Source organism: Prionailurus bengalensis, chromosome A3 (assembly GCF_016509475.1).
Source record: "Prionailurus bengalensis isolate Pbe53 chromosome A3, Fcat_Pben_1.1_paternal_pri, whole genome shotgun sequence".
NCBI classification, from domain to species: Eukaryota; Metazoa; Chordata; class Mammalia; order Carnivora; family Felidae; genus Prionailurus; species Prionailurus bengalensis.
The window spans coordinates 21,700,666-21,726,812 of NC_057354.1; the positions used below are offsets into that span (position 1 = coordinate 21,700,666).

Genomic DNA, 26,147 nt, shown 5'->3' on the forward strand with positions numbered 1-26,147 from the left:
ATTTGGGGGAAGGACTAGTATCCTTGTTTTTTGTCCATGTGTGGTTATGTAATGGAGGACATAATTTGAATAGTTGTCGGCCCAGTCCCACATGTTATGAGAGCCGTCCACTGCCCTTTTTTTTTTTTTTTTTTAATGTTTATTTTTGAGAGACATAGTGTGAGCAGGGGAGGGGCAGAGAGAGGGGGAGACACAGAATCTGAAGCAGGCTCCGGGCTCTGAGCTGTCAGCACAGAGCCCCATGCGGAGCTTGAACCCACAAACTATGACATCATGACCTAGGCCCAAGTCAGCCGCTTAACCAACTGAGCCATCCAGGCGCCCCACTTTTTTTATATACTTCTAATAATCTCTACCATATATTGAGTTCCTGCTCTGTGCAACAGACATAAACCCTGTAGACTAAATGTAAACATCATTTTTATTTTACAGAAAAGAAGAACTAAGGCTCAGTGAGATCCTATTTAGCCAGGGTCACACAGGAAATAAGGAGTAAAGTCAGGATTTATGACAGTTTTGTTCTTTTCAATATACCAAACTGCTTCTGACAATACTTGGAGTTAGTGGTATCTGTGCTAGTGGGGAATAGGAATAGCAGGAATTACTCAGTCCACAGATCAGCTAGAATATTACTGTCCAGTGGAACTTTCTGTGATGATGGAAACAGTTTGTATATGTTCTGTTACAGTAGCCACTAGGCAACATGTGGCTAGTGTAGCGGAGGTATGAATTCTTTCTTTTAATTTAAATAGCCACATGTAGCCAGTGACTACCATAGTAGAGGTCTAGAAACTTTCTTTTAACCTTTTAATTGTATGAGGTGGTTTGAGTTTCTCTCCTTTCTCTTGGTCCTGTTGGGTGTCTATGGCAGGTATTAGTAACCATTAAAATGGCGAAGTTTTGGACTACAAGAAAAAGAACCTCTCAACTAGATAGTCCGTCTTCAAACGAAAAAAACATAGTGAGTTATATACTTGAGTCCCTTTTATCCGAAGACCCTATCTCTAGTATTTATTTCAGTACGAGTAGCCTCCAAAGTAGGTGGGAATGTCACTGGCCTCATTTTGTCAGCCGAGAAAGCCAAAGCCATGTAAGAAAGTTTGTCACAGCAAGGCAGGCGACTGGAACAGAGACAGCCGTCTGCCCTGTACCTGATGCCATTTCCACTGTTGATTCATTCATTCATTCACGAACGTTCACATGCCGTCTAAATGTCCTTTTATTCATTCATTCAGTGAAGAGTGCCTGCCGTATGTCAGACACTGCTAAGTAACCAGGATATAGCCGTGAACAAGACAGATAAACTCATGGAATTTTCTTGCTACTGCAAAAGAAATGAGAAACAAGTAAATCATTGAACAAGTTCCCTTTGGATTCTAATGAGCACTGTGAGGAAAATAGATAACTTGCTGCAAGGGAGCGACAGGGCCAGGTAACTTTAAGTAGAGCAGTCAGGGAGGGCTTCTCTAAGAAAGCAACACTAAAGCTGAGACCCGAAGGCTGAGAAGGGTCCCTCAGTACATACAGAGCTGTCGTATCCTTTTTATGGTTTTTAAGAACATTCAGGCAAAGGGAACTGGTGCAAAGATCTGGAGGGAAGAAAGGGCTTGAGGCCCTCAGAGACTGGAAGAGAGGCCGCTGTGGAGAGAGTGACGCGAGACAAAGCTGGGAGGGTGGGCAAGGGTAAACCCTGCACAGCCTTGTAGACCAAGGGAAGGAGTTTGGATTTTATTTTGCAACCACTCGTAAGTCTGTGTACCGGACTAGTTGCTGGGACGTCAGTGTTGACTGGGAAGAGCCGGGCCCCTGCCCTCGTGGCAGGGTGGCTGACTGCTTACACATTTGAGACTGTGACTTGCTTCCGCAGTCTGAATGTAGCACAGACTTCCACCTTTAGTACTTCAGGGAACTATACTGTGTGTCCATTTGAGATTTTAAAAATATATTGAGGAAAGGCCTATTAAATATATCCTCTCAGGAGATATCTCAGTGTGGGCCTTGAAAACTGAATTCCCTTGGATTGCTGATATCTTTGTTGGTCATCTCTAAAGGAGAAACCCTGTGTAGCACTTTTTGTTTTTTTTAATGTTTATTTTTGAGAGAGAGAAGGTGGGGAGGAGCAGAGAGAGAGAGAGGGAGACAGAGGATCCAAAGGCGGGCTGGGCTGTGTGCCGTCAGTGCCCCTATGTGCTGTTGAGCAACACCCCGGTGTGGGGCTCGAACTCACGAACCGTGAGATCATGACCTGACCTGAAGTCGGTGGGAGTGGAAGTGTGGTCTCACAGAACCCGCAAAAGGTCTGCAAAGAACCCCACACACGTTTTAGGAAATGAAAGTATATCAGGAGGGTTAATTCCTTAGGAGAACTGACTTCGAGGGCAGTACATTTAATCTGGTGGTGGTTGTTGTTGTTTTTTAAGTAATCTGTATACCCAACGTGGGGCTCGAACTCACAACCCTGAGGTCAAGAGTCACACACTCCACTGACTGAGCCAGCCAGGCGCCCCACATTTATGTTTTGGATGGAAAATTTCAACCTGCTCTCCGAAGAGGTTGCCCCAATTTAAACCCCTATCAGCAATGCAGGAGAGTGCTAATTTTGCCACGCCTTCATCCACACTATATTCCGGAGCTTTTTGCTAATCCTTGCTTATCCGATAGGAGAAAAATAGCACCTTATTATAGTTTAATTTACGTTAAGAGGGAGGTTGAGCTTCTTTTCGTATGTTTAAAAGCCATTTGTGAGCCAAGACTTTAATGTCTGGCACTAGCCGAATGTAGAAATAATCTTCGAAGCATGTCCACTCTGAGTATCGTAAATGCTGGGTCCTGGTTTTAACTTGTTGGGAATTCGATCCCTTAGAGGATACTAGGGCCTGATGCATCTGGGGATGGGGCATTGAAGAAATGGCATGGTTGATCCCTACATATGGGGATCTCTAGATCCTGGATTGAAGGTTCTTACCCAGCGTTATCTCTCTGCCGCTCCCACTAGCCTGGCCCTGCCATCTTCCCTGTGTTTTTGCTCCTACTCTGTGCACATGCTCCTTGATGGAAAGGAAATTAGCAGGTGCTAAAGGTTATCGGAGGCATTTTTCCTGCTGTCTGTAAAAAGAGGGTGAAAATTCACACTGGGGTTTTCTTGTTTCTTTAAGTGTTAGAGCCTTTTTTGAAATGAAGCCCTAGGGGAACCCCAGGATACAAGAATAGTTGAAATCAGAGCTGCTCGGTTAGAGAGGGGTTAGAAGTCCGGAGTGCACCCCCTTTAGCATGCTGTCTTTTGAGGCCCTCCCTGTTGTGGCCCCAGGACATTTCTGCAGAGCCCTAGGGCTCCAGTTTGAAAACCACTGGCTCAGTTGATGTTTAAGGCTTATTCTGTGGTGGCACATCAGAAGTATTGGAGCATCACTGAAGAAGGGAAAGCTTTGGGGAGAAAATGCCAGCCTTTTATATCAGAAATACAGATGTGAGGGGCTGTGTCCTTTCTAAGTCCCTGTAGAGCCTGTCTTCTGCTACTGAGCAGTGCATCATGTACTCAGAATTTTGTCACTTGCATGTATTCTCCAGTCTAGCATGTTTTTTCATCCAGTGTATATTTTGAGCACCTACTCCATGCTGGGCATATTGGATTCCAGTGGCGCTCCATGGAGCCTGGAATCTAGTGGGAGATTCAGACCCTCAACAGTAACTCAAGATAAATGTAATTGCAAATCATGATGAGCTGATGTGAAAGGAAAGAAGATGGTGCTATATAGGAGCCTGTGAGGGACCTAAATTGGATTGGGAAGTCAAGGGATGGCTTTGCTGGGCAAGCCCTATGTGTATTGAGATGTGAAAGGTGAGTTAGAATTAGCCAGATGTGACATAGGGGGGAAAGTATTCCAGACAGCGAGAACAGCATCTGCAAAACATTCTAGGGCAGGAAAATACCTGCCACATTGGAGGAATGGGAAGGTGCCCAGTTAACAGGCAACTGGGAGTGGCTGGAAGATGAGGTTGGAGAGACAGAGGGACTAGATCATGTGGGGCCACACAGGCCATGGCAAAGAGTTTATTCTGCTTATGGAGTACCGATGCCTGTTGTCCCTGACTATGATGATTGTTGTAACACTTTGCTTACAGCCCAATGGTTCCCAGACACAGGTGATCTTGGGCAACTCCAAGAGCAAAGTGCAGGGGAGGAGGGAAGTCATTTGAGCCAGAGACCAGCAACTCCTGAGAAAGGACTCGAGAAGACCACCACAGCAGAAGACATTGAACAATTTTTGCTGAGCTACCTCAGAGAAAAGGATGTGGCGGATGGAAATGTCTCAGATTTTGATAATGAAGAAGGTAACTATTTATTTTGACTTAGCCGGTTTTTTTTTTTTTCTTTTTGAAGCAGATTATTATAAGAAAGAAATATCATTACAGAAAGTTTGGTAGTCAGAAAAGTCTACCAAACCTCTAGATCCTGGATCAACCTCACCATGCTAAACATAAGCATCCTCTTTTTTTTTTTTTTTTTTTTTTTGTGCAGTCTTATCCCATTCCTTTTTGTTGCAAACCTATTTTTATATGGCTGTGGCCACAGTTTCAATGCATTCTACCCTTTTTGCACTTAGTTATATAATCAGCAACTCTCCACGTTGCTATAGAGTTTTCATAATTAATGTTTTAATAGCTGCTACTAAGTATCCATTCCCCTGTGGCCAGTTCGGGTTGCTTCCAGCTTTTCTCTATGATAAACAGCACTGCAGTGGTTGGTTCTGTGCACGTGACCTTTTCCCTTTTTTTTGCATATTTCTTTATAAATCCCAGAAGTGGGATTTCTGGGTCAAGGATATGAACATTATTTTATGCTTGCCAAATTGCCTTCCAGAAAGGTTGTGTCAATTTATACCTTCCGTTCAGTGGTGCAGGATTAACACTGGTTGTACCACAACCTTGCCAACATTGGCCATTACTCGTTTCACTTCTTGCTAAATTAAGAGGTGAAAAATGTTTCTTACTATTTTGCTTGGCATTTCTTTGATTACAGGTAAGGTTGAACATCTTCCTATATGCTTTTTTCCTAACAAGTTTTTTCTTCTGCCCATTGTCTGTTCATATGCTTTATCTATTTACTTATTAGTGGGAGGAGAGTTCAGTGTTTTTCTTACCTATTTATACGAAAAAGGAGAAGAGAGTTCAGGCTAGTTGAAGCTGTGGCCTGTTGTTTTATTCACAAGCTCAATCTGGAGCTTCAGGTCACGGAAGGATTAATAAATTGTTAGAATCTCCTCTGCAAATATAAAATGCCAAGTCATAATGAGCTTGGTGGTCTCAGAACCATCCTAAATCGAACTGAGTCCCAAATTAGTTTGTTAGGTTGGAATTGAGCAGATTTCTTTTTCTTTTTTGGTGATCTCTACTCTGAGACTCTGGTGAACTGAAGCCAGTACTTCCAGGATAACAGGAAATCGTAGTTCAATGCAACTAACTACAGCAAGTTCCTTCTAAATAGCAGAGAAGCATCACAGGCCCCCAGATAGTGATTTATGCAGAATTGAGTCATTGCCTTCCCTGAGGACAGTTTCCCAATCTGAAGTCTATTATCAGGCCTTTTCTTCTTGGTCTTATTTCTGAAGCCAGTCTTTGTTCTCCCGACCTGCACCCCATACCCAAACCCAGAAACCCAGAAGAAGGAGAGGCATCATGATCCTTCGTAATCCGGATTTGCCATTCTTGCTGGAAATTCTAGCATTGTCCGTGAATCCATTCTCTCATGATTAGGATCTTCTGGTTCTAGTTGATGTTGGCTAGGAGCAGACTGAATGAATCAACCTTTCTCCCAGTAACGGAAAAATCCACATCCCTCAAATAACATTCTGCAGTAGGTGAATTTCAAACAACAAATCCTCCTCTGGGAAGAAAAGCACAGCCTTATCATTCTTATAATTATCATTCATCAAGTACACACCAAACACTTGGCATTATAAAGAATGTCTGGCGTGATGTTGGTTTGACATGTGTTTTTTGTTTTAACCGCAATGAAAGCACCTCGCGTACCTGAGGTCCCTTTCTCCAAGAAATCCAAGCACTCTACAGATGCCTTTTCATTTATCTTTGCAGCATCTGGTAGAGATAGTGCAGCCTGTACTATAAGATTCTGTTTTTCCAGCAGAAAAAACTGAAATGCGAAAGAGTGAAGGGAACGACGTTCAGCTCAGTGGAAATGAGCACAACTAGTAATGGGGGCTTGGGCAGGGGGAGCTGGGGGCTGTAAGTAGATAGAGGAAAAATTTTCCGGATAGGGATTTTGGCCTGGGTTTCATGCAACTCCCACGTCTTTGTTGCTGTTTTAATTTACAAACTTACGCCTATCACATGCGACACAGCACTCTAGGCAATGAAAGAATAATAGCTGGTGACATTCATCTTATTTAACTCTCTCAACACGCAAATGAGCTGTGCATCCTTTGTACCTTTTTTCCAGATGAAGTAATGCAGGATGAGAGGGTTGCTAATAGGTGTGTAGGCAGGACTTGAACTGACCTCCTTTGACCAGACCCCCTCCCCGTGTATTACATTAAGCTGCCCTGCTATTATCTCTCGTGCAGCATCAGTAAGGTCTGATCTTGGCCATTAAAAGGTCTTACAGGCTGGTGGAAGACACACGAGTCCTTTAGTCAAAGAATGAACCAAGAGGAAAGAAAGAGTAAAGGACGGAGCAAGGCCAGCCCGGGAGCTGTCCAGCATCACAGCTCCAAATTAGAATGTTGCCCTCTTATGTTTTTATCTTAAATATTTATTAATGGAAATTTAGAAAAGAGCAAAAAAATTTGGAAAAAAATTTTTTGGAGAAAATTTGAAATGCTGTATGATCTCATGACCCCATCTCTCTTAGTATTTCATTGTACCTCCTGCCATGCAAAAATTTATATAATAATGCTCCCACTGTGTATGCAATTTTATATGCTGCTTTTCTCTTTTTAACACAATATTCTTTCAAAAACATATTCCCTGGTTGTGAAAGCCCTTGGCAAACACAAATTTGGGGGCCCTCGTGATATGTCGTTGTACGGATGTAACCTCCTTGAGCGGCCATGGGGGGGTTTTCCTCCCAGTTTTTAGCAATTATAGTTAATTCTGTGGTGAATATCTTGACTTGTAGCTTGACCCAAATTTTACATGGTTTCCTTAGGGTCGTTTCCTAGACATTTTCCCTTGTGAATGCTGTTCCCATGCCTGAGGTTGGGAGAGTAAGTCAAAGTGGGCATCCCTCATAAAACACTGTCTCCGGTTATGCTTTCTTTCCAGAGGAGCAGTCAGACCCTCCCAAAGGGGACGAGTGTGACACCAGTCCTGATGTAGAGCCACCACTGCCAGTGCAGGTCCAAATAGCCGCAGATGTGATGGAACGCTGCATCCATTTGTTGTCAGATAAACATCTGAAAATCCGATTGAAGGTCAGTGTGCAGCCCTTTCCGTGCGTTTGTGGCAGCAGGACTCAGGTTTGGTCCGGTTGGCAGTGACTGCACGGATGAACAAGCAGCCGCCCTTATCTCCTGGTCCATGTGTGGTGGCCAAGAGAAGACCTCAGGAAGAATTTATCTGTGGGATGGCAGCCTCACGTCCTTCTGTATCGGCTCAGATGTCAAAAGGGAGCCAAGTCCCCTTTCTGGAATTAAAAACCGCAAAGTGCCGTTGGACATTCATTGAGTCTCCAAGGGAAAGGAAATCATACGCTTTGGAAGGGATATCATTTTCTGAAGCGACTTAATGCGGGATGCAGGTTTTAATCCTTGGGGGTGGTCATTCTTCCAAACATGACTCTGGCCTCTATCTGTTTCTGTTTCCATTTCACACTTCTTAGTCTTGTATCCTCGTTTGCTGGCAGTTTCCTGAACAGCATCCCTGTCCCTTAAGTCCCTTAAGCAAGGACTTAAATTGTGCAGTAGTGGAACAGGATGGTGGGGTGTGTGGGGGTGGGGACAGGGCTTTCAGAATCACCTGGAAGAAGATCACACAGCCAAGGGAAGACAACGCAGCCTGGCCCGTCCCTTCCCCATTCCCAGGCAGGCCTGAGAAACACAGCTGCTTCAGTGAGTTCCTGTTAGTGATGAGAGCGCATTGCCCTTCTTGGAGTGATGGGCTAGGAAACCCCGATCCAGGATTATCTCACATTTGTTTAGTTCCTCAGAGACACTTCTTAGCACTCCTCTCTTATTCCATTCAGCAGGTACTCTTTGAGTGCCTACTGTATGCAAGGCTTTATTGTAGATGTCTGGGTGATGCATTAGCAAAGTGTCTTCCCTTTCATAGAGGCTTTGTAGCAGCTATAGCCACACCATAGTTATTGAAATCATCAGCGTTGGAATCAGACCTCCATACTTGAGTTCACATCCCGGCTCTGCCTGTGCAACCTTGAAAAAGTTAATTCACCATTTTAAGCCTCCATTTCTTCTGTAAAATGGATGTGATAGTACCTACCTCACTGAGTTGTTGAGTATAAATATGAAACAGCTTCACACACACACTCATTCACTTAATGTTTATTGAGGACCGCTACAGGTCAGGCAGAGGGTGTCTAGAAGGATATGAAGCCAGCATTCCTGTCTTCATGGAACTTCCTGTTTCTTGTGGAGAAAGGCAATATACAAACACACACCTATAAGGTATGGAAATCTCTGATGGTAATAAGCAGGTTCTAGGATAGAAAATAGTAATTCACCCATCCAGTGAACTTGCATTAGGAGCCTACTCTGTACTGAACCCTGTTGAGTAAGACAGAGCTTATACCCTGATTTTGACCAAGTCATTGGGGAAGGCCTTTCCTGAGGTGGTGATATTTGAGCCAAGACTTAAAGGCTGAGAAGAAGCCAACTTTCCAAGGGGCAAAGGCAGGGAGATGAACATTCCAGGCAGAAGGAGGAAATGTATGTCTTGGAATCAATGACGCCTGACCTAATTTGCCCAGTTAGTGACAGAACTCACACTCAGCCAGTGATGGCAGTGCCGTTTCTGCTGGGCTACTCTGCTCTCCGCTATACGCCAAGGTTTCTCTTATTCTCCTGCCTGCCTGTTCCCTCCGAGGGGCAGGCCCACTTTTGTTCTTTGTTTCTATTCCGGTGTCAGTGTGACCAGCATATAATAGGCACCAGCAGGATTCACCACTCCCATGTTGGCAGACCTCGCTCTGTCTTATTCAGACGTGCTCCTTCCCCTGTGCTGTGAAGGCTGGCCGTCTCAAGGAGGAAGGCCTACAGTGGTCATCATCGTGACCCCTGCCGGCGACACAGAGGCAGGCCAGTGGTCTTCAGTGTGCTCTTAGCTGTGGGAGATCAGGAAACATTTTCAGGGAGGGTAACAAACCCAGTTTACATTAGGCTACCCCGAGCCTCTCTTCTGAAAGTGGACTTGTATCTCGGCTGCCTACTTGGCCTCTCCATTTAGAAGAAAGAGCATGTGACCTCACCCAACATCTCAGCCTCCTCCCTTCCACCGCTCCTGCCTCATCCAGAGGCGCCTGCACCTGTTCAGTTGCTGAGCCTGACCCCAAGCAGCCCCTTTGGATAGATTCCTCTCTTTATTGCCCCAGTATGGAGTCCATCAGCAGGTGCAGCCATCCCAGAACAGACCTCAAAGTCTTTCACCCCTTGGCCACCACCCTGTGCCTGCATGCCCTCCTCTCAGGGGCACAGTGCCAGCTCCCTGAGGGGCCTACTGGCCTCTCTCTCCCGCTGCAGGTCCCTCTCCCCACTCAGTAGCCAGAATGACCTTTTTAAAACACGAATTGTATCCTGGCACTTTCCTGCTTAAACCATTCTGATGGCTCCCTACTGCACTTAGTACAAAATAAGAAATTCTTAACATGACACCTTCACAGTCCCCCTCTTACCCCTCCTCTGTCATGCCGCACACGGCCCTGCCTTAGTTTCCTAAGCCCTGCAAGCCCTCCCTCCTCGGGGTCTTCCCCGTTGGCTGTTCCCACCTTTAGGAACTTCTAGGAATGCTCTTCCACTCCTCCCGTGACTAACTCCTACTCTGTCAAAATCACATCCTCTCTTTCAGGTCTTGGATGTGCTGGATTTGTGTGTAGTTGTTCTGCAATCCCACAAGAACCAGCTCCTTCCCTTGGCTCACCGGGCCTGGCCCCCGCTCGTGCACCGACTCACAAATGACGACCCCCTGGCAGTGCTCAGAGCCTTCAAGGTACGGTGCTGCTGCCCCACCACTGTCAGTCATGGGGGTGGGGGGTGGTCAGCACAGAGCGCAGCGGTGTCTTTGGGGATGGTTCCTTTTATCGGATTGCAACATCACGTACTTTGAAGAAAGTATAGCAAAACAAGAAAGGCACAGAAAAGAAAGTAAAAGTCTCTTATTTTGAATTTGAAGCAGAAGGAACTAGGAGATGAAAAGGGCTGCCGGTATTTATGGAGCACCCACTGTGTGCCTGGCACATCCTCACATACGAACTCATCTCCTTACAACAACCTGGCAAGGTAGCTACTATTCCCCCCCCCGTTCTTGACAGAGGAGGAAACAAGCCCAGAGAAGTTAAGGGATTTTCTCAAGATCACACAGCTAGTAAGTGATAGAACCCAAATCTGTGAGTTTGTGCCCATGTTCTTTGCACCGCACGGGAGTCCAGGGGAAGGGGCCTAGATTCTAGCAGTGGGCATCCTCCGCCCATCCAGTGACTTGGGGCAAAGCCCAGGACCACTCATAGTCACGTTGGCCTTAGGACCATGTGTTCTACCTTCCTCATGGTATTGTTGTCAAGGGTAAAACGGGACTATTTGGTGAAATACTTTGGAAGGTTAAAAACCATATGTATACATATATATGTCAGGTATTATTCTCTTGACTTTGTCTTATATCAGCACATGTATTTTGGCTGATTTATTTATATCCTTCCTTATTCTGGAACGCACTTAAGGCAACCTACAGAAATATTTATCAGGGCAAGCTAACATAAATTAGGAGTATGTGAGGAAGATCAGGCAAAGAAAAAGGATCCGTAGGGACATAAAATGAAGCCAGAGATGCAACTAGTGTACTTGGAGCAAGTGTTTTGGTTTCCTGTATGATTCTTCAGCATAGCCTGGACCAAAATATAAGCTTACGTTTAAAACATATAAAATTGTCAACGTTGTTAATATTTTTTTGTAAAGCAAAATATGCAAAATCACACACACACAGAAAGGGGAGGAGGGAGGTTGGGGGGAAGGGGAAGGAGGGAGGTCTTGCTAAATCTTATTCAGATGTGCTGCTTTCCTTTGTAGAAATTAATAGGTAACCTGAAATAACGGCAAGCGTAGAAAAAGGAAAAGATACAAAGATGTGTGTGCTCTGAGGCTGCTTTCCCACTCCCAGACACGCTGATGACATCTGAGGTCTGTAACGCCTTGTGCAGGCCAGCCGAGGGACCTGAAATAAGGGGCCTTATTCTCTGCAAAGTCGGCAAACATTCTCTGCTGGTTATGCTTTGCTTACCAATTTTTAAAGAAGTTCCTATTATCCTGTATATTCAGCCTTGTGCAGCAGGGCAAAACGTTTCAATATGTTCTGCTAGAGAAAGTTTAAAACGAGACGTGCAAAGAAACCGCCTGTTGTGGAAGATGGGACGAGGGTAATGTACAAAGGAGATGGTGTGATGGGACGGGAAAGGCCCCGACATGGCCCTGACCACTGGGTCCATGCCCCGACTCAGCCGAGGGGCCTCAGCCAACCACTGCCCTCCCAGTGCCTGCGTAGCAGCAGCTGGGCCTCACTGTTTGTGTTTGTTCAGCTAGCTAGGGTTCAAAGCACAAGCCTTTTTTCAAGGGATGTTAGGAAGAGTCAAGAGATGATCTATGTGAACTGCTTTAAGCTTTTTTTTTTTTTCTAACCAAAAAAGGGAGGAAAATCAAGGTATTAATCATATTATTCATCCAACCCAAGATTCCTTTGACTTATTCCCCGTGTAATCTGTATTTATGGATAGAAGCAGCCATGCCTTGGGAGCAGAGACCTCCGAATTCATAACTGTCAGAATCACAAACCACGGGCAAGGAATTAACAGCAGTAATTCTATTTTTTTTTTTTTTTCCAAGAAGAAATTGAATTACCAGACATTCCTTAGCTCTCTGCTGCCGTGGCGACACGCATTCACCACATTGGGGGCTGTTTCTGCAGGTCTTGCAGACCCTGGGAGGCAAGTGTGGCGACTTCCTACGGAGCCGTTTCTGCAAAGATGTCCTGCCGAAGCTGGCCGGCTCCTTAGTCACCCAGGCTCCTGTCAGTGCTCGGGCTGGGCCAGTTTATTCCCACACACTGGCCTTCAAGCTGCAGCTGGCCGTGCTGCAGGGCCTGGGCCCCCTCTGCGAGAGACTGGACCTAGGTAGGTACCAGCCTCTCGCCCCTGGCGACACACACCCTGTGTGGTCTCACCGCCACTCTTGCGCTCCGTGCCCAGTTGTGCTCCTCCCTCTCCTTCAGTCTCACTCCGGCCTCATTTTTCCACCTATCTTGATGTGTTTTCTGATACGCGGGATGGAGTAAAGAGCCCAGGGCATCTCGCCTAGCTGTTCTAGTTTTGGCGGACAGCAGTTGGTTACTGCTTGTCCCAAATGAAGTCTGAGGGCCGATGCTTGTTTTGTTTTTCCTCTCCGCAGGTGAGGGTGACCTGAATAGAGTGGCTGATGCCTGCTTGATTTACCTCAGCGCCAAACAGCCCGTGAAATTACAAGAGGCTGCCAGGAGGTACGTCTGCTTGATCACCCGCATCTCTTTACGTTTGCTCTAAATTATCGATGATTTGCTAATGGCGAGCGGAGTCAAGCCACGTCTGTGCTTTTCTCTCCTCGCCCTTCTTGCCAGGTTACGATGGTTTCTTTAACTGGGCCAACTCTAGAGATGGTATTTTTACTGGACGCGTTTCTCTTTGCAAGTAACCTTTTCCTCTGCTGCAGTGTCAGCAGCAATGCCAAAGGGGCAAAAAGCAGAAAGACGGTGTGCTGAAGGGGACAAAGCACTCTCGTGGCCGGAGAGAGATCTGCTTCTAGGCCCTACTCTGGTGACCAGGTGACCCTGGCACCTCTCCGGACCTCAGCTCCTTTGTGTGCAAAGTCAAAGCCTTAGGTTACTGATCTGGCAGTAAGATGGCAGAAGTGGCTTCACTCCACGGAGCATCTTAACGGCTGTCAGGTGCTCTAAACCCTTGCAGAGTGTGCACAAAATTGGGTGTGTACAAGCAGACACGTATGTTCCTTTTTCTAGGTAGAGTCCACAACATGCATCTGACTATGGAGAACTAATAGTTCTCCCAATAGCCAGTAGTTAAACTCCACGGACTAATAGTTTAAAGGGCCTTTTCTGGCTCCGAAATTATGTGATTATAATTTCCAAGAGTTTTGCTTGTTCGAGAATAGCTGCGCCACCTCCAGTGGAAGAACTCGTCTTCCTCGAGTCCCGACGGGCTTTTCTCAAAAGCTCAAACCAAGCACATCATCAGTCCCCAGACTTGAGACCAAAAATGTACTGTGGCCCCCTTTCCCCAGCTCTCCATCCCTCGGGAGAAAGGGCACCGGAGTGGACCTGCTATCTCCTGGGTGTCTGCAGTTAAAACAAAAGTTGGCCTCCCTGGCCTGGCTCTGTGTATTACCCTGGGCCCTGCAGCTCTGGCTCAGAGCAAATAAACAATCCCTCCCACTTCTTAGGCTTCTAGAAACGTGTCCCTGAGCTTCCTTGGTGGGGTAGGAGTCATCCCATTCCCTGAAGGGCTGCAAGGCTGCTCAGACTGTGAAATGAGGAAGGCTGCTTGCTCCCTTATAAACCTTGCAGTCTCTGGGAGTGATGGAAATATCTTTTTGAATTGATTTATTGTCCTTTGCAATTTTTTGCTCTTGATTTCCCCAGTTCCCTTTTTTCTTTCTGTCACTTCCCCGTCACTTCCCCTAGGCCCAGAATCAGTCATGGTTTCTGGAGCACAGGGGCGCATCCCAACCAGCTTCTTATCCTCAGACATTCTTGTTCCTTAAAGAACCAACTTAGGGTGAAAATAGTCTCCCCACCCCCCCAACACACACACCCCTGGCAGTGTTCCTAAAGCTAATGGTGCTGATTTCAGGTACAACCCAAGAATGTAATGAATTCATCCTGAAGCTTCTGTGTGCCTATTACAACCAAGAGTCACAACGATCTGACTTTCACATTCTCTGCCCCATTCTACTTTTTCTGCATCCACCCCATACCTATCCTTCAAGTTGAGAACCATCAAACAGGCTAATATTCGCAATTCATTATCTTTTCATTTCTAATTTTCTTTTGTGCCGCTAAAAGCAATTAAACCTGGAATTGGACCTTGCTGAATTTTGAGTTGGTATTCAAGGTGCCTCTGGAGGAGGAAAATGCAGCCAGACCACTTGACTGCAGCGCCTTTGTTTGCTCTACCGCATTCCATTCGGGGTTGAGTCAGATGACCTCCCTCTTGCCAGGCTGGGAGGGGAGGAAGTGCAAGGTTGATTGGTTCACAAACACATCATCTGCAAACTTATTTTGAAGTCAAGGGAAAAAAACCAGTGTTGTCCTTGATCAGGAGCTGATTTGGCATCTTGATTCAGAAACTAATAAGCTCTCTAAATGGGAAAAGAAGCCTGAGACAATGGGAAACCTGGTCTCTTTGTGAGCCTCCTTACTGCAGGAAGAGAGGCGGGTGGCCGGGTACTGAGACACTCATGCCTGCAGGGACTGATGAATCAGGTCCCCTAGCTCAGCAAGTGGCCCCATCTTCCATTCAGTTGTCTGTCCTTCATTTTTCTCTTCCCTCACACCCTACATCCGTTCCAGAAGGGAAGCCTGTCCACCTACCTTGCAGAATTTCTCTTCAGACTGTCTACGTCTCTTCACCTCCAAGCCACCAGGCTAGGCCACCCTCACCTCTTACCTGAACAATTGCAGAAGCCTCCTCGCCGCCCCCCCCCCCACCCTGTGCCCACTCCTGCCCCTCTGTATTCCCCACACAGCAAGCACTGACACCCGCCACCCACTCATGGGAGAAGGGAAGGCTGTTGTGTTTGTTGCCAGGGCCCAAGGGGGAACCCTATAGCCAGAGGGTAACAGGAACGCAGTAAAAACCGGAGCTGTCCACAGATGCCCCAATGCCCCGGCTTCCTTGGAGCTGGTGAGTTTCCGACGCAGGGTGGATGACCAGCTTCATTTGGAAGTGGCCCCTCTGTCTGACACGGCTGGTGAGGAAACAAGTGAGGGCTGGTGGCTGCTCTGAAAGGAGGTAGGTGAGCAGCTGTGTTAGGGGGGATAAGAATTTTCCTTCTGCTGTACCCTTCTAGGTTCTTTGGCTGGTCTACTAATTGATACAGGACAGATTAGTGGGAGATAAACACTTTTTTTTTTTAAATTTCATATATAAGGGAGCCTTATAAAAATATGAGACCCAGGGTCACATGGGGCAGTTGAAGCTTCCTTGTCATCCTGAGGAATGGTCTAGGGGCCGGGGCTTCACAAGGGGAGGGAGCAGGGTGATCCACAGGACCTACGATCAGGTGTTTGGTAATTAGATGTTTGCCCTGCCATACACCTAGGTTATTCTTATGAAAAGTTATCTCTGGTAATAGGTCTTTTTCTGGGTCAGGCTCCCTATTCAAATTTTTTTAGGTAGTTAATGGAGAAGTAAAAGTTTTTCTTGAATCTGCTGGGTCTTGATTCCCTTCAATCTCAAGTCAGTTCACACACCAAAGTGGCACGTTTTGGGGCATCCTTCTCTGTTCCCCTTCACATGTCTGTGAGTCCATCGGGTCGGGGCTGGGGCCTCTGAGGGGCGGCCTCCCTAGCGTTGGCATGGAGACAAACTCAGCAGTTCCATGAAAGTTCCTCTTTGTGTGCATTACGGTTGGCTTTTTCCTCCCTCCTGTTTGCTTTTCCTGGCTCCAAAGGATGACCAAGCCTGTGTTTGCTTTTTTAATTTGTCATATTAAATAGAGCCTTTGTGGCAGGCTTTTACATCCAGGCTGTAAACTCTAGAAATGGAAATTGATCAGGGGGTGGTTGATATAACCAAGGCTGTAAATGCTAAGAACAGAAACGCCATTCCAGTTTAATGCTTTTATCTAGCGAATGTGCCTTGTAAGGAGGGGCATAAATCTTGCAACTTGGGGGAGGGGCGGGGGTAGGGGTACGGTAGAACCTCACTGTGTATGGCCACTAGGTGTCACTGTTAACTGGCTATGCAAGAGAAATACCAGCTCCCCCCAGTCCATTTGGTTAAATAACTTCAATGGGTAACTACAAGTGAGCAAATCCTATTTGGGGTGTCGGAGAAGGGGTCAGCCTACCCACAGTTGTAAACAGGGCAGTGTCCCTGAGGGTAAGTGTTAGATTACAGATAACAGGTCTGTGTCAGCCATGCCCCCGCCTCCACCATGGCAGAGGCAGACTCAACTGATTTAAATTCTCGAGTAGCCCCAGAAGCCTCTGAGATCTCTCCCGGCATGCAGTGGGCCTCCACAGTTCTGTGCCTCCCTGACCATGGAGCTTTTCCTTCCCATACATGAAAGGAATCTGAGATGAGAGCACATACCCCAAATTTCTGTGTTTTTCCTTAAAGCCTGTACATGCTGTCAGCCTGATTCAACTCAACTCCGTTAAAACCACACTCTTTGGGCCTCTCTCTGAGCGTCCTCTGAGGCTCCCTGTCTTTTGCGGGGAGGACTCAAATCATCCAATAAGCCTTCCACCCTGGGGCTAAAAGGAACAATACCTGTTCTGAAAAAGATGAAGAACAGAGCTTTTAGGCCACTTGGTCTCCACCCCCAGTCCTGCCTCTGCCTGCCAAGCGCAGGACCCAGGTGGGGATGCAGGGGGCCAGCAGGTAGTGACTGGCAGGTGCACCCCCTGATTGTACAGGAACTGAATGCTGCAGGCCTCGGTGTGGTTTTCGGGGAGGGGGAACTGTGGGCGGGGGTCCCCTCCCAGCTTCCTCTGCATAGCCATTGTATATAAGGGCATGGGGCACCAGCCTTGGAGGTGGACAAACGTAGGTTCAGATCTTACTGACTCTGTGACTTTGAGCGAACGACTTCGTTTCCTTGTGCCTCATTTCCCTCCCCTGTAAACTAAGGGTGGTGATAACACCTTCCTCCCGGGGTCATTGTGCACATGAGTTACATTTATACGTGAGGGAGACCACTCAGCCAGTTCAGTCATTCCACTGACCAGCTGAGGATCTGTTGCGTGCCAGGCAGTGTTCTAGGCACTGATAATAGAGGAGAGCATGAGAGAGGAGGCCTCTGCTCTCACAGGGCTTGTGTTCTGGAGGTATACTCATGTGTATATACACACCTATGTGGGATATATATAAATACATTAGATGTATGATGCTTTACATGAGTTCCTGTACATTTGGGCATGGCGTTTCTTATAAGTCTGCTTCATCTTTACTGAACTCTGAAGAGAGTTTTTCACCCCAGAATGATCTTTTCATGTTAATTGTGCCACGTCCCCCTACCACCCTCTGTGTGAGAAGTCAGGACCAGGTTTCAAGGTTCATTTACTGGCTGACTTCCCTGCTTTCTTTCTAGCAGTAGGATCCCAGCCCATCAAAGAACCAGCCGGTGCCTTCAAACCCTGGACGAACACAGACTAGCACAGGCTCGTTCATTTCATCCCCGTCAGAGCCCAGCTCCTCTCTTTACCCACGCTTGGGCCTATTATATTTGAACAGATCAGGAGCCACCGAGGTGATCCGTTAGTTCAGCTGAGCTTGAAATTAGCAGCTCATCCCCTTAAATGTTGTGGGCAGTTTGTTTGAGCTTGGGCTGCAGAGCTGTTGTCCCCTTGGGTTGCACCCAGCATGGAAATGAGGGCATTCCTGGTATTTTTTCTTTTGACACTTGATTAATAGTTGACAAATCCAGACCCAAGTAGTTAGCTTTCCTATTATCCATCTTTTGACAGGCATTGCTGCGTTTCTTTTCCAGGCTCATTGTTCTAAAAATACACTCAGATCTGAAGCTGTTCACTGTGCATATATAGGCATGATTTCCTGGTGTCAAAGATAAGAGACATCTGCCATGCAGATTATAAACAAAGTGGGTTGCTGGGTTTCAGATCTGAAGGTGGGGACCTCCGTGCTACTTAAATCAAGTGCTGCGAATCCTTTCCCTGCTTCCTTGGTGTTGTCATGTGATTGATAATTTACCAGGGTCAACCATTTTACAACCCGGTGGGAAAGGCAAGTATGGGATGTGCCTGCGCGTGTGCACGCCAATCCTACTGGGTTGGGAGCCAGGATCACCTGCACAGAGTAGATTTCACATATCAGACTGCCTGGCAAACCGGAGGGTAGCCATTTCCTCACTTTGCAGCGTCCGTGGTCTGTCCCGAGCACCTAAGAGGCTGGCGTGAATGTCATGATCTCGGTCTTGAGTAAAGTAGCCAGGAAGATGGCCTTGGTTATCTTATTATATGTGTGTTTATTCACAAGATTTTTTTTTTTTTATTAACGAGCCAAGTGTACCGTGTTGAAAGTTGAAAGATTGCAAAGGTGAATGCCGAGTTAGAGGGAGCCTCGCGTTGCTGCTCGGTAGCAGTGGCACCGTGGACGAGTCCCTTTACTTCTCCGAGCCTCTGCTCCCTCACCTACGAGACTCGAGCAGGCATATCTGTTACCTTCCACCCAGTCACATTATTGCCAGGATTCAGTAAACTCGTGCATATTATATTCTTTAGCAGAGAATACCAGCTCATGGGGAAAAGTAAGTAGTGGTTGTTAGCATTATTTAAACTTCTTCCTGATTCCAAAAAGACCTAGGCTATCTTACCAATTAAGTGTATGCAACGACAACAAAAAATAATAAAAGGAAAAACCCAAGGTGACGCCGGGGCCGAGGTTAACATAGAAAGCGCACACCTAGAGCTCAGCACCCTTGCTGGAGATGAGCCTTAAATGTGACTCTCCTGTCCCTAACAGACAGCAAAGAGGGCGATGTATATGTTGTGCAACTTCCAGGCATCCCTGAAATAAGAAAAGAGGGAGAAGAGGGCTTTGTAGAAAAAAAGCACAGCTTTCCTTGGTCCTGAACCCTAAGAAAATTTCTCCATGGGTCATCTTAGAAGAACACTGAGTACTGTTGTGACTAATATCTCTAACGCCCTTGCAGTGAATACACAAGTATACTTCCTAGAGCTGTTTCTTCCCCGCATCCATCAGCAGAGCCTGCTGGCTTAGCGCCAAAGCGTAGGTTCCAGGAAAACAGTCTGGGCGGGGGAAGGGGGTGGGGGGGACAAAATAGGTAGGCTGCTACAAGATAGCTTTATCTTTCAGGGTTTGTACCTTTGTGGTGGGGGGTGGAGGGGGAGTGCTGAGGAGCAGGGAACACCGCATGTGGCCTGAGTCAGCCCCCTTGGCGCTCTGGCACAGGGCCGCTTTGAAATCTGCGCACCTAGCAGCGGCTTCGTAGCCAGGGGGATCCAGGCCTGCAGGGGGCCTGGAGGCAGGAGAGGCAGCCAGATGGAAGGGGCTGCTTTTAAATCCTGCCCCAGTGGGATTTAAACCCTTCTAGGTTCTGGCTTATTTTTGAATTGTCTGTAACAGATTGGTCCTCTCAGTGCCATATCTTTTTAAATATGCACAAAGCAATGGAGTCATTCCACTGCATTTATGATACTTTGTCTTGTGGTACTTTAGGGGTACGATTAGCATTGTAAGCTTCTACTGGTGTTTATGGTTTTAAATCCCGTCCCCATTGCATTTAAATATTTTTATTATCGGTCTCTGTGTGAGGATGCGAGATGGAGTTAGATCGATAGATGAATGGTTTTGAACAGGTAAATATAGTTAAGTCTAACGAGTACATATAGCTGCAAAGGTAATTGGTAGTATTTATTTGGAGAGTAAATCGTTGCTCCAAGTCATAATCCTCCATTTCCAACATTTAGAAACAAAAAACGACCTCCTCGCAGGAGAAGATAGCTAAATTGAATAGCAAGAAAGGACAGGCTTGAAATACTGGTTAACCAATGAACCGAGACCCATTAGAGTAAATTACCGAGATAGAAACATCACCCCACTGCTTGCTGGCTAGGACACGTCGACACCCTGAGCATCCATTTGTTTAAAAGGAAACACACACAGCCTCATTTGTAGCATCAGCATGTACTGAGTCGTGGGAGAAGAGATGGCCAGAGAAGAAAAGAGTGTGGAGGTTCTGCCAGCGAGGGAATAGCAGGGAAGCTAGAATAACTTTGTGGGTGTGCCCACTTTCCGACGAGTGAGTTTATTTTCTGATTGCATTTAGTCATGGCTGTGTAGCGACAGCCTGTATCATGTTCCTAAGGAGACATCCCTGAATAACTTCTTTAGAAGCCCAAAATAAATAAATAAACAGATCACAAAGCCACAAGTTCTTTACCACTGGCACTTATGCAGACAGCTCATGAGAGCATTTTATAAATCCAGAAGGAGACAAGGAGCAGCAGATCCCTCAAGCAAGTAATTGACAGAGAAAGAATAGCCTGTCACCCAGGAGGGCTGGAAGCTCTGCATTTCAGTTACGGTTTATTTAGCTCTACTGGGCCTCGATTGGCTGGCGGTTTTCTAGAGCGTCTTTAGAGCAGACATCGTCTAGACCGAGGGTACACCCTGTAATGTTTGCATCCGCAGCAGAGGGCTTTCTTTGGGGTTTTGCCACTGACCCGTTGCCCATGCTTGAGGACCACTGTGGACTGCTGGGGCTGGAAGGGGCCATAGAACCGATGTTACTCAGAGAAGCAGCTTGCCGTGCCCTCCTCGAGTCCTTCCCCAGCCCCACCCCCCATGGGACGCCTAGTGTGGTCCTCTCCACAGTACACTAGGGGCCTCTGTGATTAGTCCGTTCTCCCCACCCACGTGGGGAGCCCCGAGGCCAGAGCCTTTGTCCATCTATCATTGTATCCCAAGCACCCAGCCCGGCGCCTGGGCTGGAGCAGGTGCTGGGAAACATTTGGCAAACCACAAGGAGATGGTCCCCAGCCCCTGCTGACCGGATTCTGGTAGCACATTGCTTATGTCCCCAGGCCACCTCGCCCCCTGCTTTGTCACCGGGAGCGGTCCGCTATTGATCATAAAGGAATGAGCCGCTTCTGTGGGTTTTGGTGTCTGGAGTTTATTAGGTACTTGCTGATGCCCGTCAATTGTAGATAGGGCTGGAGTGCGGGGAAATGGCTGCCTGCATGAAGCGAAATTCAATAAAACCGCATTTTAAGTGAAAAATCAGTATAAACACCAGGCTTCTTTGCCATGGAAACAGAGGTTGCTTAGAAACTGCCTAACGGCAAGTTCTAAATTTTTTAAAGTCAAGTTATCATTTAAGCTACACGGCCCTACAGGTTATTGAGAGATAATCACTCGCCTCAGGACACTCGGAGGCATGAGGCACAGCTGAGTGCCTCCCGAAACTCTGGGGACCAGATAATCTCTTGATAACTGTGCTCCCTGGAGCCACTGATTTGGGCCTAGGGGAAGGAGAAGGAAATTTTTGTTCAGGACTTAAATGGTGTACATATATATTTTTTTAAGTGTTTCTCTTTGGGTTTGAGAAAACGTGGAGCTGGCCATTTGGCATGTTCAACAGCCATCTCTGCCACGTCTCACGATGTATTAGGAACATTTTCCAGGCAGTTGCCCCAGTCTCGTCAAAGCAGAGGTCCTGTCTTTGTCTTCTGGCTTTGGATGACGCACAAGGGCTTTCAAGGTCTTCAGCTTTGGGCTCTTCACTTTCTGGGAGCCCCTGTCCCCAGCTCAGGATGGGCAGGAACCAGCCCCAGGACAAGGTGGTACCAGAGTTGGAGCAAAGCTGGGCCACTGAGCTCTCAGACAAGACCTGCTGGATCTCCGCTCGGCTCCCAGGGCCTTAAAGTGAACAAGGTCCAGGTTCAGAATGTGTGTCGGTGTTTAGAGTTCAGCAGGCTGCATGTCTTTGGCCGAGCAAGCGCACAGCTACACCTGCCAGCACCTGGTTGCACAGCGTGGTATTCACTCCCAACCTCAGGCGCGCAGAGGGCAAAGAATATTGCATTCGCTTCTTCCTGAGAATAACGGGCAAAATTAGAACACCATCGGCTGAGAACTGGGACCCCCACCAAGTCAGTAGGAAGGAAATTATGAGTGAAACAAAAGGCAAACGTTTTGCCCTTTTCAGAGTGTCAGAAGGTTCTGTGGTGTGGCGGTACTGCTAAGGTTGGTAGAGATAATTATTCCTTAGGCACACACATACTCTCTGGAAGGAACAGTGTTTTCACTGTATACTTCAAAGTGTTTTCCTGCCCCTCATCTCCCTTAGAGCCTCGCACCAAACCTGTGAGGAGGCTGGGGGTGGGGGCTGTGATCATCTTCCTTTGGAGAAAGAGGAAACTAACTTGCTCCCAGCCGCAGAGGCGGGAGAGGGAACTTGCATTGCTGCCTGCCATTCTGGGGAGTCCACCCATCTAATAGCTAAGGAAAGAGACTCCAAATAATTCTCCCAAGAATTTGGCTTTTACTCAGTAATAGAAAGTGAACTTCGTATGCACATTTTCTTTGCCTCCCTGTTAGTATCTTATTTACGAGTTCTCACAGGGTTGGGTTAAGCATCTGACTCTGGCTCAGGTCATGATCTCATGGTTTGTGAGTTCGAGCCCCGTGTCAGGCTCTCTGCTGTCAATGCAGAACCCACTTCGGATCCTCTGTCCCATCTCTGTCTCTGCCCCTGCCCCACTCGTTCTCTTTCTCTCTCTCTCTCTCCAAATAAATAAATAAACTTAAAAAAAAAAAAAAAGGCGTTTTCACAGGGCAAAGAGAGTGGCTTCTTTCCTTTTCCTTTCCTGCCAGAGAATACAACATCCACATTTTAGCATGTTAAAAAGGACTCAAAAAGAACATTGCAACGCTTTCATGCCATGTAAGTCAGAGCCGAGCTCTGACTGACGTGGGCTGGGCTGGGGCACCACTTCGCTGGGTATTGCCCGGATCAGAATACTCCTTCGTGTGCCATGCTGTAGCTTGAGAAACTGTTCTAGTCCTAGAAGGAGAAAAAAAATCACACGAAACCATTTGCATTCTGACAGTCTTTGGCACCAGGGAAACCTGTCAACTGTGTCACGTGTAAATAGAAATCAGCTTCCCATTTTTGGTGTGTTTTTTCATAATTTCCCTTGCCACTCTAATTATCAAAGATATTTTTGTTTTTAAACAAAAATTGTCTCCCACGCAGGCCCCATCTCCTTTCTGCGGTGAAGTGGAAACAGTGAATTGGAATATTCTAACCACTTCTCCGGCAACCACTGCTGAGATTATAAGCACAAGATTATCCTAAGTAAAGGAAACTTAAATTGTCTAGGCACAGACCAGGCCAAAAACATGTTCAAAGGGTCCCCTCCCACCTGCCTACCTTGCCTCCTTCGCAGGTGTCTATTAAACCCAAGGAAGAAAGCAAAACTGGCTTCCCCAAAGTAAAAGCCAAATCCCCTGAGGGCACGGTTTTTCAGATTAACAAAATTAAAAACAGGATTTAGCTCCATTTAAGTTCCCATTTGATGCTCACCAGTATGGGAAAGGCTCCTAGGGATGGGCATCAAGAATAACATGTGATCCATCAAATAGATACTATCTACCCTATGACTGGGTAGATAGGGATCGCATGGGCTAAACGCTGTGTAGGTCTGGATCTGTGTCTTCTCATTTAAACCTCAGCAAAACCCTGAGTGAAGTACATCCCCAATTTTTAGAAACAAGGCATTTTTAGAGACTGAGAGCAAGACAAGTTGAAAAATCTCCCACGGCCACATAGCAGTGATGCCTACGACAACATGAATCCTATTGGTAATGTTCCCTAGTCCTTCCTTGGTGGTGAGCAGCTGGCCCCTCCTTTAGATCCTTTTATAGAATGTAATTTTCCAGAGAGATCTGTCATCTTAAGTCATTAGTGTGCAGTGTAATAAACCACTTAGCTAAATACAAGAACCTGTCGGGTGAAGTACTTGTTGAGAACTTACCATGTGCCATCCCAGGTGCCCAGGGTACAGAGGTGAACCCAACAGACATGGTCGTTGCCCTCAGGGGCTGTATTGTGAGGAAGGAAGATGGACAGTGAGTGCTGGGAAGGGTGTCCTGAAAGAGAAAAGGAGGGGGTAGCCACCTAAACAGAATGGTCCAGGAAGGTCATCTTCTCTGAGCATGTGCTCTGTGGACTGAGATGGGGAGGATGGCTAACGGAGCTGCCCAACTGAGGAGGACCTTCTCCTCCCTGAGGTTGAAGAGCCAGAACCTGAACCACTGCGTCAGCCAGGGGGATGAAATTTATATTTGGACTGCCCAGTGCGGTGGCCCTGGGCACATGGTTGATCATTCAGAAATGGGATATGAGGAGATAAGAGGCAAGGGTGTGGCCCCAGAGTTCAGCCCAAGTTGAAAAGCCTCACCCTTCGTGGGCCTAGGGTGTTAGGTGGCCCTGGCTCCTTCAGCTCTGTCCCTGTCATGTGGAGGACACCAGTGCTCTGCCTCTAGACTGGCCTGGCTCTGTCCGTTCCTGCCTCAGGCAAATAACTGGGTCTGATCCCTTTATGAACATGTCCAGACTACCAAGAATCCTTGGCTCTTGGTGGCCAGAAGAGGCCAGCTACCCAGTTCAGCAGCAAGTTGGGGGGCCAAGGATGAGGACCCGGAGACTCAGGAGTGTGGGCTTGCCCTGTGAGCCTGAAATGAGGGGTGGGCCCTGTCAGTTTTCTTTGAAAACGTCTGCTTGACACCCCAGAACTTAACTGGATTCTTTGCCAAGAGCTTGTTTGATGTCAATATTGTTCTGCTCAGACTAATTACTTCTCTGTGTCAATGGATATGAAACTATACACTTTGGGACCATCCTAATGGCCCTGTCTTATGAACTAAAGTGGGTTTGCTGTGCTATTCGAAGGGATTTGATGTTATTACCAGTTTCATCTCAAATAGCCCAATAAGCAGCCTCTTCCGTAGAACACCGGCCTCTGTCCTTTCTCTCCCCTCCCTCGTGACATCAGCCCACCATCCCTTCTGTCTCTCCACAGAGTTTTCCTCCACCTGATGAAGGTGGACCCGGACTCCACCTGGTTTCTCCTGAACGAACTTTACTGCCCGGAGCAGTTCACACCTCCCCACCCCAGCCTCCACCCTGTGCAGCTGCGGGGGACCACAGGACAGGGCAACCCCTATGCGGCCAATGTGCTCTGCCTGCTCCAGGAGCTTCAGTGACCCCACACACATACACCTGGATACAGCAGCATCCCCTGTCCCCACATGCGGGGCCGACACCACCCTGGCTCGAGGCGGTGGCACGGCAGCAGAGAAGACTCCGAAGGTGGATTAGACAGCCGATCGATTTATAAATTGATCGATCACACAACTGCTTAGAAATTGGATTGAAGGAAAGTAGCTGACTGTTATTTATATTTCATACCTGGTGTTTTCAAATGACATTGTCTGGCAGCTCTAAGGGCTTAACTCCTTCGCTTACCATCTCCGAGGCCCCAGCTGCCTCCTGGGCCGTCCCCGCCACATCCTCCCACATCGGAGAGCCTCAGGACAGGTGGCGGGGAGGGCCTCTGCTGCGCACCGAGTGTGTCCCCCGGGCATCTGACGACCATGTGGAAGTACCACGCATCCAAGACTCTTCAGAGCTCAGCCCTGCATCACAGACACGTGCACGTCCTGTCCTCAAACAATGAGCTGGAACCAGCTCATTGTACCTAACCTGTTATTTGGAAGAAAATGAAATAAAGGCACCTCTTGGACGAACAGTATGATCAAGAGCTCACTTTAAAGTTTGTTATTTAAAATGGGTGATTTTTAAGAAATGCGTTTAAGTTCTTAAATGGATAATGCAGAGCCCTGGTATAAAATCCAAGCAGCACAAAACAGAAACAGTGAAAAGTCAGTCTCCCCTCCTTATTCGCCAGACATCTGGTTTCCCTCTCCAAAGACAAACACTCTTTTTTTTTTTTTTAATTTTTTTTTTCAACGTTTATTTATTTTTGGGACAGAGAGAGACAGAGCATGAACGGGGGAGGGGCAGAGAGAGAGGGAGACACAGAATTGGAAACAGGCTCCAGGCTCTGAGCCATCAGCCCAGAGCCTGACGCGGGGCTCGAACTCACAGACCGCGAGATCGTGACCTGGCTGAAGTCGGACGCTTAACCGA

At 47.2% G+C, this 26,147-nt stretch overlaps 1 protein-coding gene across 1 annotated transcript in view; it reads left to right on the forward strand.

Annotated features, from left to right (window-relative positions):
* The window catches only part of TTI1 (TELO2 interacting protein 1), a 45,264-nt gene extending 19,515 nt beyond the window's left edge, over positions 1-25,749 (forward strand). The window contains exons 3-8 of the mRNA XM_043602398.1: positions 4,123-4,332; positions 7,282-7,430; positions 10,036-10,176; positions 12,142-12,346; positions 12,621-12,708; positions 25,018-25,749. Coding sequence (XP_043458333.1) covers positions 4,123-4,332; positions 7,282-7,430; positions 10,036-10,176; positions 12,142-12,346; positions 12,621-12,708; positions 25,018-25,201 — 977 coding nt within the window. The 3' untranslated portion in view covers positions 25,202-25,749. The remainder of the gene's footprint in view (positions 1-4,122; positions 4,333-7,281; positions 7,431-10,035; positions 10,177-12,141; positions 12,347-12,620; positions 12,709-25,017) is intronic.
* Positions 25,750-26,147: the final 398 nt, after the last annotated feature.